The 19,441-nt window shown below is 31.0% G+C and overlaps 2 protein-coding genes across 2 annotated transcripts; one reads left to right on the plus strand and one right to left on the minus strand.

Moving 5' to 3' along the window:
• Positions 1-5,235: 5,235 nt before the first annotated feature.
• Positions 5,236-6,938, plus strand: LOC108329410 (bidirectional sugar transporter SWEET5). The gene is made up of 6 exons (XM_017563599.2): positions 5,236-5,341; positions 5,582-5,618; positions 5,700-5,916; positions 5,999-6,160; positions 6,302-6,421; positions 6,505-6,938. Exons 1-6 carry the CDS (start codon positions 5,299-5,301, stop codon positions 6,613-6,615), a joined length of 690 nt encoding a protein of 229 aa, XP_017419088.1. The 5' UTR covers positions 5,236-5,298; the 3' UTR covers positions 6,616-6,938.
• Positions 6,939-10,220: 3,282 nt separating this feature from the next.
• On the minus strand, positions 10,221-14,690 carry LOC108322138 (serine/threonine-protein kinase STY13). The gene is made up of 6 exons (XM_017554132.2): positions 14,182-14,690; positions 13,528-13,649; positions 11,650-11,846; positions 11,377-11,551; positions 10,885-11,019; positions 10,221-10,769 (listed from the first exon to the last, which is right to left on the minus strand). The coding sequence occupies exons 1-6, from the start codon at positions 14,504-14,506 to the stop codon at positions 10,563-10,565; spliced, it is 1,161 nt and encodes a 386-aa protein (XP_017409621.1). The 5' UTR covers positions 14,507-14,690; the 3' UTR covers positions 10,221-10,562.
• Positions 14,691-19,441: the final 4,751 nt, after the last annotated feature.

Here is a 19,441-nt window from a genome sequence, read left to right on the forward strand (position 1 = left end):
AATAAATTGTGATTAGAATCAATGTTGAGAAATATTTAAGGAAGGGAAGAAAATTAAATTAATATTGGTTTTATATTAATTTTCGAAAAAGTTTGAAAGAGTGTTTAAAGTATAATTGTTTGCGCTATTGAGCCTGATCTAGTGGATGTTATATTATTGATGTTGAGGGAAACACTTTAGGTTAATGCTCCATTATTTGATTCCAAAAGGGAACTTTTATTCCCACTCCCAAAGCCTTATCTCACTTTGCTTTTCATGCATTAAATGATGAAAGAGAAGAGGGATGTTATATTATTGATGTTGAGGGAAACACTTTAGGTTAATGCTCCATTATTTCATTCCAAGAGAGAACTTTTATTCCCACTAATCCCTCATTCAAGTGAAGTGTTGCATGAGTGCTTGAATCATTGCTTCTTTTTCTCCACTTTGCTTGAGTGGGCACATGTTTCCTAGACTTAAGAGGCTTGTAAGTGACCTTGGGGAGGTTGAAGCTTGGAGAGTGGAAAAGAGATTTTTGGAGAGCAACCAAGTTGGGAGAGAAAGGAAGAGCCACCCTAGCCTTGGAGTTTTTGGACATCACTTGTAGGAGACCAAGAGTAGTGAAAGCTTGTTGTCTAGTGAGGAAAGAAACCTAAGAGCCTTTGGAAGCTAGCTTGGAATTGAGGTAAGGGGTTTAACTTGGGATATAACATAGTGTATGATGGGTAGAAGGTAACAATATAATGTTGTTGCATGCTTTCTTCCTTGTGTGTTGGGATTAAAGTTAACATGTTGAGGTATGTACTTTTCTTTTTGGTTGTAAGTTTTATGAGTTTTTGGGTATAACATGTAGAAGCTAAAAATGAACTTTTACGATTTTTCCTAGATTTATTTGAGACCCTTCCCGAAGCCCAAAATAGTCGTATGAGTAGTCAAATTAAAGATATTTGAGTCTAGTTTCCAACAAATCAAGAATCAACTCAATTGGAGTTCGGTAGAGAGACTAATGAGCAAAATAGTCATCAAAGATCAAAGTAAAGCAGACCAGAGCGTGGTTAAACTTCCAATTTTAATAATTTTACTGCAGCTAGCCCTGTAGTCCAAAAATTACGAGTTTTGTGTCCAAAGAAAGATATTTGAGTCTAGTTTCCAAAAAAGCAATAATCAACTCAATTGGAGTTCGGTAGAGAGAGTACTGAGTAAAATGGTCATCAAAGGTCAAAGTTGAGCATAACAGAGCGTGATTAAATTTTCAATTTTATTAATTTTACTGCAGCTAGACCTGTTATCTAAAAATTAGGAGTTTGGTATCCAAAGAAAGATGTGTGAGTCTAGTTTCCAGCAAAGCAATAATAAACTCAATTGGAGTTTGGTAGAGAGAGTAATGAACAAAACAATCAACAAAGGTCAAAGCTGAGAATACCAGAGCATGATTAAATTTCCGATTTTAATAATTTTACTGCAGCTAGCCCTGTTGTCCAAAAATTTCGAGTGTGATTGTTGTGATGGTAAAATTGTGAGAGCAAGCGTTCTGTCATTTCCTTATAGTTTTGTTGAATCGATGGTGTTCGTATTGAGATACGATACTGTGTTGAGTCTCTGCGGAGACTGAGATTCGAGTGTCACCCTTTCCTCGTGCGCGGGGACTAGAGATGGTTGGATGTCTCGCCCAATGACTTCGGCTCGTGTGAGTATAGTGCTCGGTGGGTGTGCCTAACCGAAGTTTTTACTCGTAATTCCTTGAGGAGTCGGGGAGATAGGTCTGAAGTTGCAATGGAAGACGACTCGAATCGCCCTGTTTTGCGAAACAGGTTTGGTACGACAAAATTCAAGGAAACAACAGAATCTTGAGTAAATGATTGAGTCGTGAGTTTAATACTGTGATGTATTGTAATATTGTGACTTTGATAGTCTAAGTGGTGATGATCTGAGGTATTAATATTGTGACTTTGATAGTCCGAGTGGTTATGATCTAAGGTATTAATATTGTGACTTTGATATATAGTCTGAGTAGTGATGATCTGAGTTATTAATATTGTGACTTTGATAGTCTGAGTGGTGATGATCTGAGTTATGAGTTGAATATTGCGTTGTAATGTAAGATTGTGATTAGGATAATCTAAGTTGTGATATTTTGATATTGAAATTATATGCTATGTTAGGTTCTTCGTTACTCACCCTGAAATGTTGTGGTTGTGGTTTCCACCTACGATGATCGTACTTGTACGGGAGTAGATGACGTTGCAGATGAGGCAGAGATGAAGTAGCACGACGAGAGTTACGGGAAATACTATGGGGAACTTATCATGTTTTAAAGTAATTTTATGTCTTTGAATAATGAATTTGATATTTGTAAGGTTTTAACCTTATGTTGTAAGATGCTTAGACTTTTGATGATTTAGTTTCGCGATGTTAATTTAAAAAAAAAACTGGCGTATGGATTTGAATTTTGTTATTTTCTAGTGGCACTCCGTAAGGGGTGTTACACGTGAGACCACCAGCACACCAAACACTGAGTCTACTAGTGTTCAATATATTCTTCCACCTCATTCTAACCGTGGTCAACCTCCAATTAAATATGAACCAGACCTTCAACCCAAAGTTAAATATCTCATTAGTAAATATGTGTCGTCTCACAGGTTATCTCAGTCATATGCATCATTTGTATCTCAATTATCTTCAATTTTCATTCCTAGTAATATACATGAAGCTTTGGCAGATCCTAGATGGACTGAAGCAATGGTTGAGGAGATGACAACTTTAGAAAAAACAACACTTGGGATCTTGTGTCCTTACCAAGAGGGAAGAAAACTGTGAGCTGCAAATGAGTCTTTACAATTAAGCATAAAGTTGATGGAACTATTGAGAGGTATAAAGTACGACTTGTGGCTAAAGGTTACACTCAGTCTTATGGTGTAGATTACCAAGAGACGTTCGCACCGGTAGCCAAGCTCAATACTGTGAGAATACTTTTGTCGCTAGCTGCAAACCAATTTTGCCTCTTCTACAATTTGATGTGAAAAATGTTTTCCTACACGGAGAAATTTCAGAAGAAATTTATATGGATTCTCCACCAGGCATGACTGATTCAATTGGAATGAAGGTTTGCAAATTAAAGAAGGCTCTATATGGATTAAAACAATCCCCAAAAGCATGGTTTAGAAGGTATACCAAGTTTATGGAGGCTTTTGGCTATAGAGCAAGTAACTCTGATCACACCTTATTTTTTAAGAGAGGAAAAGGAAAAATTACACCTTTGATTATATATGTAGATGACATGATTGTTACAGGAAATGACCAAGATGAGATTTCTAGTTTACAACAATACCTTGCATCTGCATTTGAGATGAAACAACTTGGAAACCTTAAATATTTTTTAGATATTGAAGTAGCTAGATCAAAACATAGTATTTTTCTATGCCAAAGAAAATATACTATTGATTTACTATCAGAAACTGGGCTGCTTGGGAGTAAACCAGCTGATACACCAATTGAACAAAATCATAAACTCTTTCAATGTCAAATTCAGTAAGCATAGACAGAGGAAGATACCAAAGGCTGGTAGGAAAATTAATTTATTTGTGTCATACATGCCAGACCTATGCAGTGAAGGTTAGTCAATTATGCATGACCCACGAAAGCTTCATATGGATGTTGTTGAAAGGATTTTGAGATATTTGAAGTCCGTTCCTGGAAAAGGAATTTTGTTCTCAAATCATGAAAACTTAAAGGTAGAAGGGTACACTAATGCAGATTGGGCAGGTTTAAAAGATGGTAGAAGATCTACCTCTGGATACTTTACTTTTGTAGGAGGGAATCTTGTAACTTTGAGGAGTAAAAAACAACCTATAGTACCAAGATCTAGTATTGAAGCAGAATTCAGAGGCATGACACTAGGTGTATGTGAACTTTTGTGAATTAAAAATGTGCTATCAGATTTGGGCTTTAAACAAAATGAAGCTATGAGTTTGTACTGTGACAATACTTCGGCTATAGCAATTGCTCACAATCTTGTGCAACATTATAGAACAAAGCATGTGGAGATTGATAAACATTTCATCAAAGAGAAGCTTGAAGCTGGAATAATTTCATTTCCTTTTGTAAGATCAGAATTACAGTTGGCTGATGTTCTCACCAAAGGAGTGTCAAGAAGATTGTTTAATGAGTCTCTATTCAAGTTGGGAATGTGTGATATCCATGCACCAACTTGAGTGGGGATGTTAAGATAGACCAAATATTCTATTAAAGGATATTAGACAATCAAATATTATTTTAGTTATAATTTAGATATTATTATAATTTGTGCAGATTTATGCACATTGTTATTCCTTTAATAGATGAAGAATTATAGGATCCTTGAATGTATATATATGGTACTCTACTCTTTGAAATAATACATCACAATTATTCTTTAAACCTTTTATTAGTGATGACTCTTGTTTTTTTTTTTTACCGACCATGATTCCAATTATTATTTGATTTTAAAGAGTGAGAACAAAAGTCGAGAGAGATTAATGTTGATCTATTTTCATGACTTAGTGTCCATATATAAGACTAAAATCCGTACATTCATATTTTAAACAAAAGTCTTCTTGTAAATTCATACAAAAGTCTTCTTGTAAATTCATATTTTAAAAGAAAGAAAACTTATTAAAGGAAATTCAATTATATTAATTATGAGAATTGATGTAAGTACGATTATTAATATTTATATTAACTTAGATTATAATTGTAGTTGTCAAGTACATTGTTGAATTTAATGTTACGACATTTGATTAGGGTTCCCATTTATTTTAAATATGAGTAAATGTTACAGTCACTGTTACAGTTATAATATGTATATATATTAATAACAGTGATATACATAGCATAACCAGGCAGATCTGTGAGGTAAATTTGTGATGTGTATGGTCATATTTGAGGTGATTGTGTGAGGGTTATAACTAATCTGACTTACCGAAAAAAGAAAGTCGTTCCTATTTTTTTTACTGTACAAATCCTATCATTCATTTAGAAATACAAATGTAAAACAAACTTTATCCGTAGAAATTCTCTAACTTCCTTTTTTAATGTTTGTGGTAAAATGCTGACAGTTAGTTAGTTGAAGAGAGAGTTCCATATAAAGAGTACATGTTTGTCGCTCGAACGCAAGTTGATAAATCAACACTTCAAACCTAGTTTCTTGGGTTCTGATAACTTATATATGGCCACAATTGTTACCTAAAAAAATGACAACAATTTCCATTCAATAAATCGGATTACTTTACTTTCGTAGTTTCCTCTTCACCGTGATTAGTTTATTCTTTCCATATTGTAGCCATGGTTAACTCCGAAGCAGTAAGAACTGCAGTTGGAATAATTGGTTTGTTCTCCAAAATCTTACAATTTCATGTTTTTTTTAGTTTGTTTTCCTTTCCCATGAGCAGGTAGTTTCTAAATGTTTTTCAAGTGGTCGTTTCATCTGATATAATTACGAAAAACAGAAAAAAGGACATTTAAGGAACAATTTAGTTAACGCTATCTAACTCCATTTTTTACTAATAATTATGTTAATTTTGCCTATAAAAAAAAGTAACTAATACGGTTATTATTTGTTGCACAGGAAATGTCATTTCTTTTGGTTTATTCATGTCGCCAGTGTAATCTCTCTTTCTATATCCATTCTCAATTGATAATGATGGTGTGGCCATAACAACTGATATTGGAACTGTAATTTGCAGACCTACATTTATTTCGATATTTAAGGCAAAATCAGTACAAAATTTTAGGTCAGATCCATACATGGCAACCATATTGAACTGTGGTGTGTGGGCATTCTATGGACTGCCCTTCGTAACAAAAGATAACACTCTTGTCATCACAATTAATGGATTTGGCTTCTTCCTTGAAATCTTCTACGCTCTCGTCTTCTTTATTTACTCAACCTGGAGCAAGAGGGTGAGAAAAAAATACCAACTTTAAAAATGTAATAATATATTCTTAAGTCCCTAATTAATGGATGTTTTCTAAACAATTTCAGAGGAAGATCATGCTCATCTTCCTTGGTGAAATGATCTTCCTTGCGTTACTGGTGTTTTTGGTGATGACCTTTGTTCACACCCCCAGCCGAAGAAAGGTGATTGTTGGACCTATCTGCATATTCTTCAACGTCCTTATGTATTTTGCACCCTTGACTGTAATGGTACGTACGTGTAATCATAACTCTGCAAATTTATTTCTTTTCTTAAATATTTATGCATATCTATCATAGTGGTTTGGTTTGGTTATCATCTATTTTTGGTTTCATTTGAAAACCAAAAAAAAAAAAAAAAAAAATGAGCAGAGACAAGTGCTTCGAACCAAGAGCGTGAAATACATGCCTTTCTTACTTTCATTCGCCAACTTCGCCAATGGAATTGTGTGGACAACCTATGCCTTGCTTAAGTGGGATCCATTCATCGTGGTAATTATTATTTTTATGATTCCGTAATGAAAAAGGAAAAGGGTGAGAACTTGAAAAAACTAACTAAAGTTTTTAAATGGCAGATTCCAAATGGTTTGGGAACACTTTCTGGGTTGTTACAGCTCATCCTCTACGTTGTTTTCTATCGAACAACCAACTGGGATGAAGACGACGAACCCGCTAACATCATATGATTTGTGCTTGGAAACTCACAGAAGATACAAAGTCAAGGGACAAAAAGAATAAGAGTTTGTTTCAATATAAAGTTGGAAGTCTTTTTCAGAGCTTCTGACCGTATTTCTGTTTAAGAAAAAGGAAAAAAAAAAGTTGTGTTTTTATAACCAAGTTCCCAACAAAACTCCTGGCTCGTATTGAAACATGCATTAATCAATGATTGTAATTTTTGAATAACAGCATTGATGTCTGGTAAAGAGCAATGTTGTTGGCTTTAAAGATGTATATGCTCATCTGAGCTCATGGGAATATTTTTTTGGCATGAATAATAGCGGGTGATAGCTGAGAAATTTCAAACATTATGAGTTATCCTTCTCAACATTTTTTTAAACCATACTTGTTCTTTGTCATATCAAATTATGTTTTATAGTACTACGCGGAATGTTATATAGGATATATATATAGATAAAAGGTAAAAGCAGCCATATTATTAATCATGAATGCATAAAGGTGTGCTATTCTCACTTCTGAATGCACAAATTTAATATAAATCCTGCTCATAAATGAAATTTGTATTAAATGTACATCAAACATAAGCTTAAACTCATCCTATGAATTTGAACCTTATATACATATATAAATCAGACATCAAATCTATTATTAGCACGCCACACAATCCCACCAAATTAGTTTTCAGTAGTATTTTCACAGTTTTCTTTGATAGCACTTGAAACACTCCCCCAGTATTTTGGTTATACCATCGAGGAAGGAAAAAAAAAGTAATATATTACTGTATTAAAATTAGGAATTCTCGTGTCGTTTAAATTAATTTACTTTAATATTAATCTTTTTTTAAATATATGTTCAATTTAATTATGATAACTAAAATCAACAGGTTAAATTAGAGTATAAATACACTAATTACATCAAAGGGGCAGTATTTCATAGTTTATTTCAGGTAGATAAAAACGGCTTTTTTTTCACAAATTTTGATGCATCTATAGTTTTCTCAATTTGATTTGCATATTATGAATATATATATATATATATATATATATATATATATATATATATATATATATATATATATATATATATATATATATATAACAGGTTTTTCTTCTCTATAAATGAATGAATCATCCTCTGTTACAAGACGAATTGAATATAGATAAAAAATAATCACTAACAATCATCTAATTCCACAACAATCATCTAGTTTATGATTTGTATGAATGATTGATTAGCTTGTATTTTTTATTGTTAGTTTCACTAGTATTTCATAGTTCATAACATATTTTTCTTAATAGTAACTCAAATTAATATGTCAAATTGTTTAATAGAATATATTAAATTTCATCAAACTGTTAAAAAGAAAAACAAATTTATATTGATATATTAAAGATAAAAAATCAACAAAAACAAAAATGATTATTTATAAAGAATATTATTTCATTCCTGATCAATTCAATAAATTTGTTCTGATCTAGTTGTCTGAATATTGAGAGACACAAAAGGAAAATTGGAAAAAGGAAGAACTTCGAAGAACGCATGGGAGTTTTAAGTTTAACTTCTCTTTTCTCTACACTTTCTTTATGTATTTGAAGATAACCCTTATTATTGTGAGCAACTAATCTTTCCTTTTTGAACTTAAAGTAATTCATTAAACTTATAATCCTTTGGATATAGATATGATATCCTATTAATAATGGTTTTTTATTCTATTTTTAACATTAAAGTGACTTGATTACTCATTATTTAATTTGTTTTTAGATTCTATATTTTTTATCAGCAAATAGATTGTGATTGTAAAGCATTTTTTTAACATATTCAAATCAAATAAGATTAATTTCAAAGATTAGGAAAGATTTGTAGTTATTAATTGAACAAGTTCTTAAAATTAATGCAATGCACTAATACATTGTGTGTCACATGTAAGTATTCAGTACATATTTTAGGATAAGAATAACTTACTGATACTAATCATTAAAGTTCAAAATATATGAAACATATACTTTTACAATGAGAATACTTTATAACTTAAAATGACAATCCACCAAAGTTTCGTCTTGCCGAAGGCGAATCTGAAGCAGAACATTACCAGAAATCATCATGGTTGATGGTCGGAGGTCGTAGAGTAAAAAGTGTCTTACATTTGCGAGAAGAAGAACATGCAAAATATGAAAAATGGTATACTAAAAACCGAAAAGTAAAAACATGGGTATTGATGTTTCCGAGGCCAAAAATCATGAAAAGATATCTTCACTTACCTTTGACATTGTAAATGTTTTGTAAAAAACATTCTATGATAGAAGTGATGGATTACATGTGTTTGTTCAAAATCAAAGAGTACTCAATGCATAACAAAATAATAGAACCTTTACTGAAGTAGTCATGAAGGAGCTTCATGATGTAAAGTCATATCAAAAGTCAATTGATAACTTGAGGGTACATATATTTCAGAATGAACTAGATAATGATTTTGACCAAGTTCATGAATAAACAAGCTCAAGCAACAGTTGAGATCTTAGTATGGATGTAGGATATCCAGGGTTTACCAAGAGGATTACTTGGACAAAATTCTTTCTAAATTTGACATGGAAAAGGTAAAACCTGTTACAATACCCATTGCAACTCATTTCCAAGTTATCATCAACCCAATTTTCAGATTGATGATGATAAGGAAAAAACTGTCACGGATACCATATGCTAGTGTCATTAGAAGCATAATGTAAATTATGATCCGGATTTAGCTGAGTTAAGTTCATATGCAGATATTTATTAGGGACCAAAACCTTAAGACTCGTGTACAGTACATTTGTTTAAGGAAATTGACCAATCAGAGTTTTATTGATTTAAATCAAACTCGGGAGACTTGACACGAGGAGATCAATGAAAAGGTATATTTTTACTTATTTGCGAATGCAATTAATTGAAAAACGCCATACTACACACTCTGCACATTCAACCACAGAGGGCAAAGTACGTAACTGTCATAGAGGTGAATTTGTGGATTAAAGAGATTATCAATGTACTAGAAGTTGAGCATAAACATTGAAGTGCTATCCACTTGTGCAAGAACTGTATGTACCTTGAGCATACAAAACACAATGACATTACATTCCATTTTATTAGAGATGTAATCGATGATGAATCTTTAAAGTGGTAAAAATTCACACATTTGATAATCAAGCATGTATGATTACCAAAATGATTCATTGATGAAATTCAAGATGCGCCTTGACAAACTAAATATAAAGTCAGTTGGTGCTGATAGGAATAGAAGAAGTTGGCGAGGATTGGAAAACTTTGAGGTGGTACATCAAGGTGAAAAGTTTCGAGTATGGTTGGCATCAATTGTATTTCAAAGGTCGAACAATGGTGGAAGAAGGTAGTTTCCTTTTATTCATGCAAAAACTCATCTTGCCTACGTAGAAACTCATTTTGCTTGAGTGAAAATTCAAGTTTTTTGTATACTTTTCTCTGATAATTATAAGAAAAAGGAAGAATGCAATGGTTCTTTAACCTATTAAGAGATTTTTCTTTCAGAAGAACTTGTATTCAAGTGATCAAAGAGGTTTTACTTCTGGTTTAACAAAAGCAAGTATTGGTTTCAAAGCAAATGGATCCAACTTAATATCATCAATTATGATTGCGAGTATGTGATAGTATAATGAAGATCCTGCAAGTTACAAGTCAAATCCGGCAACATTGCCAAGCAGAAAGTAATACTCATACCCACAGAACCCAAACCAATGTGGGGAAAAAAGGTAAAAGAAAATCAGAGGTACAGTTTTACACACCCAACATATTGACATGTCACCAGCTCCTCCTACCTGTACCCCTTACTGTGTATTTGTCTCATCTAGTATCCAAATACTGCTTTCTCACTATAGATACAAATTGATTCTTCAAATAGTGAAAAATCACTATAACCAAATTGTCTGCAAGACTAATGAATAAACCTTCAAGGCCCTCTATGCTTGCGGAAGCAAAAACAACCCTGTTGCTGATCATGAGGGATCATACCTCCACCTTTGGTTGTGTCAATGGCTTCCAGCATGGAAACTACCTCATCCATCTCTGGTCGCTTATCTGGAGTGGCATCCCAGCATTTCTTCATGACATTTGCCAGAGAACTTGGGCAACATCTTGGCATTTCTGGTCTCAAATTCTAAAATTCCAACAGAACATAATAATATAATCATAATGGATCCATAAACACAGAACAGTGATAAACAGTCACTGCTGAAGTGAGGAAATCAATCAAAACAGAGAAGAAAATATACCTGTCGAACAACGGCTGATGTAATCTCTGAGAAACTTAGGTCAGGATATGGCATGTCACAACAATATATTTCCCATAAACAGATGCCGAAACTGTACACATCACATTTCCTGTTATAGGGGTTGCCATTTAAAACCTGTACACCATCCCCGATGGGAAAACAAAAGTAAATATTCAATTACAAGGATTTTTCTCTGTGATCAATTAAATATTTTTTTCTCGTCTTTTTCTTCTCTTATTCACAGTTTCACAGTATATGATGCCACATGAAAGTCGTCATTTACCCTCATTGAATAGCTCTAATATTGAAATGAAAATTGGAAACACCTATCCTCACTTGGATGAAATATTGGGACAGGATATGCTAATTCCCCATAACATGAAATATATTGGTACACAGCATGCCTTTTTGAACTAAGGCTTCCGATGTGTCACAAATACTAGTACAATAATATCTAATTTGTAAAGGATTGTTCAGGTATTGACTACTCACCTCTGGAGCCATATAACCAAGAGTACCAGTCTCCCCAGTCATATCGTTAGGATTTGATGCCTCAACACGTGCAACCCCAAAATCAGCAATTTTAACTGTGCGTGTCTTGTCCAACAGCATGTTTTCTGTCTTCACATCTCTATGGACAATCTTCTGAGAGTGAAGATAACTCAGCCTGTAAAACCAAGTGAATTCAGGTTGAGTAGTTGCACACAAAAATTACGATAATTATTGGCTCAACCGCTAAACAAGGTGGAAAAAATATATAGATACCCTCTTGCAAGATCAAGTGCCAGCTGAATGACAATCTTAAAAGCTAGCTTCCTCCTCCTGTTCTTTATTAGGTATGATTTCAGATTTCCTCCAGCAAGATACTCCACAACAACACAACAGAAATTGCTTGGCATGCCAATCAGACCATTATCAGTTTGTATCTGCAATTCTGAAGACCCCATTGTTGCCCCTATAAACTGAACATGGAAATGTAAATGGTTAAAAAATATTGGGTAGAAAAATGTTTGCAGAAACATGTGCAATGCCCTTTGGGAAAAGAGAAAAACAAATCATCTGCAAATATCAAAAGATTGAACAAGAAAGTGTCATGATGAGAAACCAAAACAAGCATTAGGGGGGCAAGAAGCTCATGCTCCACACCTAAATGCATCTTCTGTACCAGATGCGTAGGACAAATGGACAAAGTCCAGACTTGGGTGCCCCAACATACTGAATGAATTAAATTGAATCTAATGAAGATACAAGGTATCTTTCCTTGAGTTAGAAAAATTTGATGTTCATTTTGAGGAGAACGTGTAATGCACAGATAAACTTTTCCGAAGAAAAGGTTGCCCATAAACAATAGAAACCGGAAGACTAGAAGTTTCATTGAAAGTAAATTTCAAAAAATGCTGGCAGGCTGTCAAAACTTTATCTAAAATCTTTATTCAACAGAAACATGGATGCTGAACCAAATGGAAAAGGTCTATTCACATTTATTTTCACCCTCCATTGTGAAAAAGACTAGTTCGAGTTCAGAACACAGTAAATTTTCTATAATTAACATAGAATAAGCAGATGTCAAAACTGACTCCATTCTACGTGAAGATATTAGTATTCAATTTTAGATCAACAGAGTATAAAACAGATTAACAAGCTATAAACTAAGAGCCCCATACTTCAGCTAGAAAGGTTGTAGTTAAATTGTGTGTTCTATAATCAACTCATAAAGGATAGGCAATGTTACTGTCAACAGAGATCTCCTCAAAACTGCTTTTTAAAAAATGAAAATAATAAACTCCAAATATGTTAAAGTGCACTCAAGTAGAGATTATATTAAAACTTCTGGAATTCAAGCACTGTATCCCCGTTAATAAGGTTAGTATAATATGAGAATAATGCCACAAGTTAATGCAAGCAGTGTACCTCTGAATATTCTTTACCACCAATATCAGATTATAGACAGAGAAACAATATGAAAGAAAAACATATCTAGGACAGTTAAGCTCATATGTTGTGAAGAAACTTCAATTTTATACGAATAGTATATTTTCAGCTCCATATTATACTTGTATTTCTCATATTTCAGTATTTTTCCAATAAAGGTACAGTAGGCTAAATGCATACCTCATGTTCTTAAAACAAAGTGCATGGAAATTTCAAACAACAAGGATAATAGTAGTGGCCCTCATCCACACAAAAGCAAGTCCTTGTACAATTTCAAGCAAATTCTAGTTGAATGTAATGAAAGGAGAATATAGAAAGAAGGTGGAAAAGTGGGAAGATATAATTAAGAAGGAAATCCCTGAAACATGAAACCAGCAAAAATCTTGGTATCCTTGAGAATTAAAAGATTTTTATCAGAATACCTATCCACTTGAATACCTTGTATGACATTATTAATTCATTACATTCAAGTATGCAAAGGCATATTTAAAAAGGAGGACTGATTTGCATTCAATTGAAAATGAACGCTCACCTGATAACACAAATTCATAGGACCTAATATGGCAGAAAATTCTATGTTTGGATGGATCCCTCCACCCAAATAAAATCAAATAATATTAGCATACACAACTATGAAATAACAAGCTCAACATGTTATGATGACAATTGCACAAACAAGAATACACTGACGACAAAGAAATTAAAATCAACCTTTGTGACATTGGGATGATCAAGTTTATGCCAAACAACAACTTCCTGTGTAAAAGCTGCTCTCAGGGAGGCAATTTCTGCTTCTGTCCTTTGTCCTTCCTCACCCCAGTCCAACAATTTCACTGAACATTAAGTAACCACAATAACTCGGATCAGTAAAGGCAGAAAAAGGAAACACAAATTCTACTCAAAGAAGAAATAATCACTGAAACAAAAAACACCACGTTTATTCATTCTCCACACCACAAAACCAAATCCACAATGGGGTCACTTAGAATTCTACATCACTAAAAGCCCAATTCCAAATTTTACTATTATTCCCGTAAATTCAACTCCACACTAAACTATTCTAAAAGTCAACTCTTTTCCAGAAAATCCTGCGAGCAAGGGAATTAATTCATTAACTGGAGTAATTTGCTACAAGTAATAATTTTGCGGATGAAACTAAGAGCTTTTAGAATTTCATCCATGGGTGTTTATTCATACAAATTAAACAGTTAACCCACTTGTTGAAACTAAAAATGATAATAACTTGAAGATCGCTAAAAAGGACATATGTGTAAATAAATTCCTCCCAGTTGAAGTTTGGTGATTGGGAAATTAGGCATCTGAATCTGATAAGTAAAAATGGATCAGTTGAAAGGAACAACTAACCAGCAACATCTTGAGTATCATAGACACCACGATGAACAGTGCCAAAAGTGCCACGAGCTATGACACTTTTGATGATGAGTTTAGAAGGATCAATCTCCCACTCCTGCTTTTGCTTCTTGAGACTTAGCCTAGCAGAGGCGGGTCTGAATTTGGGAGAGGCAGTGGCACTGGTGTGAACATGAACCTGATCAGCATCTTCGTCCTCATCAGAACGCTTTTTCTTATCTATGGTGAGCACCTTGTTGAGGTGCCTCTCCAACTGTTCATCTATGCTCTTCAGATCAATCTGATCCGCCCTCACAAACCCATCACTGCTTTCCTTCATCTTCTTCTTTTTCTGTGCCTCCCACACAATTAACAAAAAGAAGAAAAGAGGGAGAGAATTATGGGTCTAAGATGTTTCAGTTGTTGTTGGTGTGTTGCCTGATGATGGTGGTGGTGTTGATGATCTTGTTCTTCTTCTTGCTCTTTCTCTTTCTCTCATCCATGTGGCCACATGGAACTGTCTGCTCATAACGTGTCTCTCTGACCCACTTTTAATAATAATAATAATAATTTACTTTTTTTTTATAATAAAAACAATAACTGTTATGTATTTTTTTCTCTCTCTTTTACTCGTCACAGTCGGCTTCCTTACACGGACAATAATAGACGAGTGTTCGTTCGCTTGTGGACGAGTGTTCGCTCGTCATCTCAGCATCCACTCATCAATTTTTTTAACGTCGTCTAACCAACTTAACGGTAAGGACTCAATTGATATCAATTTTGAAAATTAAGGACCATTTTGATACACTTTAGAAAACGAGGACCCATCTGAAATATTCGTACAAAAATAGAAATGTGGAAAAGGATTAAACCTAATATTAACTTATTTTTATCTTTATGTTCAAATAACAAAATATTGAATTCTCTTAATCATTGTCTTTGTAATCAATTAAATTATCCCATTAATTTTTTATCTTTTAATTTGTTTAAATTTTTAGTTGTTAATATCTCTCTAACATATTTTAACTATTTTTTCAAAATTTCTATCATTTTATATTTTAGATAATCATTCTTTCAAATTCAAATAAGTATACGCAAATAAAAGTCATCTGTATAATAAAAAATTTATATGTTATAAATTATAAAATGTTAAAAATTATAAAATGTTAAATTATAATAATTGTCTAAATTTTTAAGTTGATCCATTGTTTTGATATTGGCATGATATTTAGTAGTTAAAGAAATTTGTGGAATTAAAATGTTTGCTTAATTAGTAGTAAAGAAAGTTTATTAATTTTTGTAAGTTATAAATATTAACATGATTATTGGTCTTTGAGTTTATTGAATTTAGTTAGTTATTAATTGTTCATGTTTTGATTATTGAATAGTTATTACTACAACTATAGAAGACTGTAAGTACATTATATGTAAATTTATTATTTATGTAATAATTTAAGTAGATTTAATATGTTAATTTGAGATATTACAATTATTCTCTCTACTGTTGTGGGTAAGTAAGTTTTAGATTATACTTTGAAATCCAACGTCTTATTCATGTAAAAGAATTAGAAAACAAAAAGTTAATGTTAATGTGGTTTTGGTCCGGTGCTCATGACAGTCAAAAACTGGATGCAGACAAATTGCCCATATAAATTTTTCAGAGTTTATTTTATTTTTTACCTGCTATGGATGATTGCCGACTGTATAGGTCGGTCCAATTTTCAGAAAAAAAAAAATAACGGAAAATACATTTTTTTTAAATAGATAAATATTAAATTTTATTCGTATAATTTAAAATAAAAATTCAATTAATTCTCTACAAAGTGTACATATAAATTATTTTAGGTTATTACATATTTATTTATAACATGTGTTATTAATTAATTATACTGACTACTTTAATATCCCGTATTTCTTCTCTAATATAAACTAATTTAATATTATATAATTAAATATTTTTATTTTTTTCTACCAGTTGTCTTGGAAATGTTTTAGGAAAGCGATAATATATTTTATATTATCTAATTATATAATAACTGAAAGTGATATATCTTATTTTATTTTATTGATTATGAATAATATATTGTGTAACTGAGAGTCTTTTTCTAATATGGTATTCTATTTGTTTAATAAAATTAAACTAAAATTAAATAATAAGTTATCACGTTGCACAAATTAATGCACAAATTAATGTACAAATGTAGCAAAAAGTCTTTTCAAATATTAAAGTTTGTTTGTTTTTTTCTTAAAAACACAAGGTAAAACTATTAAATCACATGGGAATCGCTATATCATATTCAGATTTTTTGCCCTTAAATAGTAATTATAAGGTTTGATATTGTTAATCTCAATTAGAACAAAGAAATATATTTGTTTGAACCAATCTTATTAAATGTATATATTGTGCAATCTAATTATTGAATAAAGTTAAGACCAATTTTCAGGACATTTACTTCTTTAACTTTAATAGTAAGTAAAATATCATATAAAGAAGTATGTGGCTAACAATCATAGGAAGAAAATTTTCGGTTTTCAGTTTAAAAAACTTTTATTAAAATGCTATTAAGCTTTTTATTAAAAGGATCAACATATTTTTATAAAATAATAAAAATGTGTACATTTACAATGTACTCAATTAAGATTTTTGAATTTTTTTAGAAAATTTGATTCAATAAAAGTTAAATATATAGCATGAATTTTATTTTCACAATCTAATGCATTGGATGGCATAAGATGCTATTAACTGAGAAAAATATATATGAGGCAATAAATTATGCTCTTAAGGTATGTATGAATATATTAAGATAGTTATATTTGAAAGTTATCCGTTTAAAATAAAATTAAAAATAATTACATATTGAAAAATGTGTTATGATATTCTTCCCATGCTTTTTGGAAATTTGAGTGCTGAACTCATCCACCTTGGCATTCAAAGTTGTCTCTTACCAATGAATTTCATTGAAAAATAAGAAGGAAAAACTCTGATTGCTTCATCATCTATTGAAAAACATGATACAACAGACTCTTTATGCACCAAATCAGTTGACTTAATCTTAAATGCTAATTAAATGCAAAGTTGCCAATTGTGACAGCAAAATTATCCCTTCATATTTACATTTCTTCCAACATTTTCACTGATGTTGCTTTCGTATTAAAAGTGAAATAATTAACATATTTATTTATCTAAAACTTTAATTTCACAATATTTCTTATTTACTTATTTTTTATATTTTTAAATAAAATTATTTTATCTAAACAGAATTAGGTGTTGACATAACTTTATTAGACTGTATTCTTTTAATATATCTATTAGGTCATATGGAAACTATTTTGTCTTCACCACACCCATACATAATTTTTTCTCTAACGTTATGATTTTGCAATAAAATGGAGATGATTTTTTGTACGTTTGTCTGATAATACATTTAAAAGAATTGAAAATTTAATAAAGAATTTTTCATTTTAATAGTCAGATAACTCACACCTCCTAGCTATATGAATCCTAATTTAATCTCCTTCAATATCTATACCAACTTTCTACTACTTGAATGATGTGAGAAAATTAACTTTTATGAGAAGGTCTATTCCCTTAACAATATTCGATGTTATTATCCTATACACGTCATCTTATGTTTAAATATTTTTTATTTATACGATTATAACAATGTTTATATATTTTTTATCATCCGATTAAAACTAAGCTTATATAATTATCTTTTACTACCTACTCCCAATCAAGTTAGTTCATTCTTATATATCTTCAAGTTTAAAGAATACAATACGTTAGGGTCGATGCCTTAGGCGTCCCCGTTAATGATTTTATTGTTCCAATGTTATACAATCAATGTTGCTATCCATACATCTTATCTTACATATATCTTCTATTCTATATTTTTTTATTGTTTGATTATAACTAAGTTGATATGTCTATGTATGATCACCTTTGAAAAAACTTTACATGAACCTATATTTAGTTGAGTTTACAAATTAAAAAAAAAAATTGTAAGTCAAACCAATATATAATTAACATTTCTCCGATTCAACTATATTATATATATATATATATATATAAAAGCTTAATTAAATAATGCATTGTTAATTATGAATTTGATCTCCTCTGAATTTAAGCAAACTACACATAAGATTTATTCTAATGTTAAACAGTTGTCCAAAATAATCAATTTTCAAAATACAAGTAACAGGTTTTATATCATAAATGATTCTCCGTATATTTTAAAAAAATAATTGAGATTGTGAATATGATAAATATAAAAAGAAAATAATTTTAAGTTTCTTTAATCTTGGTGAATAGGAAATAATACTATTGTATTATTTTATCTTATATATTATATGAATAAGAATTCATTACTACGTGACAGTAATAATAATACGGTGAATTAGAGAAGACAACGAGTTAGTGGGTATGAGTTTGATTACTTTATATTGTTTTTCAATAAAACAATTATTTTCATTTTCAATATTATATTTAATGGTTACGAAATTTTTAGTTTCTTTACTTGTCGTATTCATATTTTAATTTAATATCTTTTATATAAAAAATGAAAATTATAACAAATTTTCTTTTCTTTAACGTCAATATATAAAAAATAAATTATAATAATATAAATATCAAAATAAGATTGTCAAATAACAATTAGATAAAGGTGAAATAATTATAAAAATAATTTTATTTGTGTCATAACAATATTCTAATAATTTAAAACGGAGACAAGTATGTTTAAGGGTCAATTATTTTAAAGATAAAAGTAGCAGTAGTTTTAAAGATAACATTCCATTATTTTATTCAAAGTTCAACTATAGATAGATTTTATGTTAATAGAATTTCATTTTATAAAAATCACTATCTTTCTAGAAACATTTCTTTAAAGTTTTTTTTATGTCTTCATTCTAACTTTCTGAGTCTTTTTCTTATTTGTTTCATAATTAGAGATACCAATGGATTTATGATAGAAATATCTACACTTCTAACTGATCATAATTTAAAATAGAGTAAGTTTAGTTTTGTTTTTAACTTTTTTAGTTAACTTAGCAATTTTTGGCAAATGAGGTCCTAAGATCTATGCATGTGACTCAAAATACTTCAAACTGAATATTTGTTTAGTTGTGATCGTTGTGATATGTTTAGATATGTGAATTAATGTTTGTGTAGATAGTCAGAACATCTTATGAGAACTATAGTTTTACGAGCAACATTGAGTCAAGAATTTCTTACACCAAGTATGAGAAACTAGTAAAATTGTTTATATACATGCTT

Source organism: Vigna angularis, chromosome 1, assembly GCF_016808095.1.
Source record: "Vigna angularis cultivar LongXiaoDou No.4 chromosome 1, ASM1680809v1, whole genome shotgun sequence".
NCBI lineage: Eukaryota > Viridiplantae > Streptophyta > Magnoliopsida > Fabales > Fabaceae > Vigna > Vigna angularis.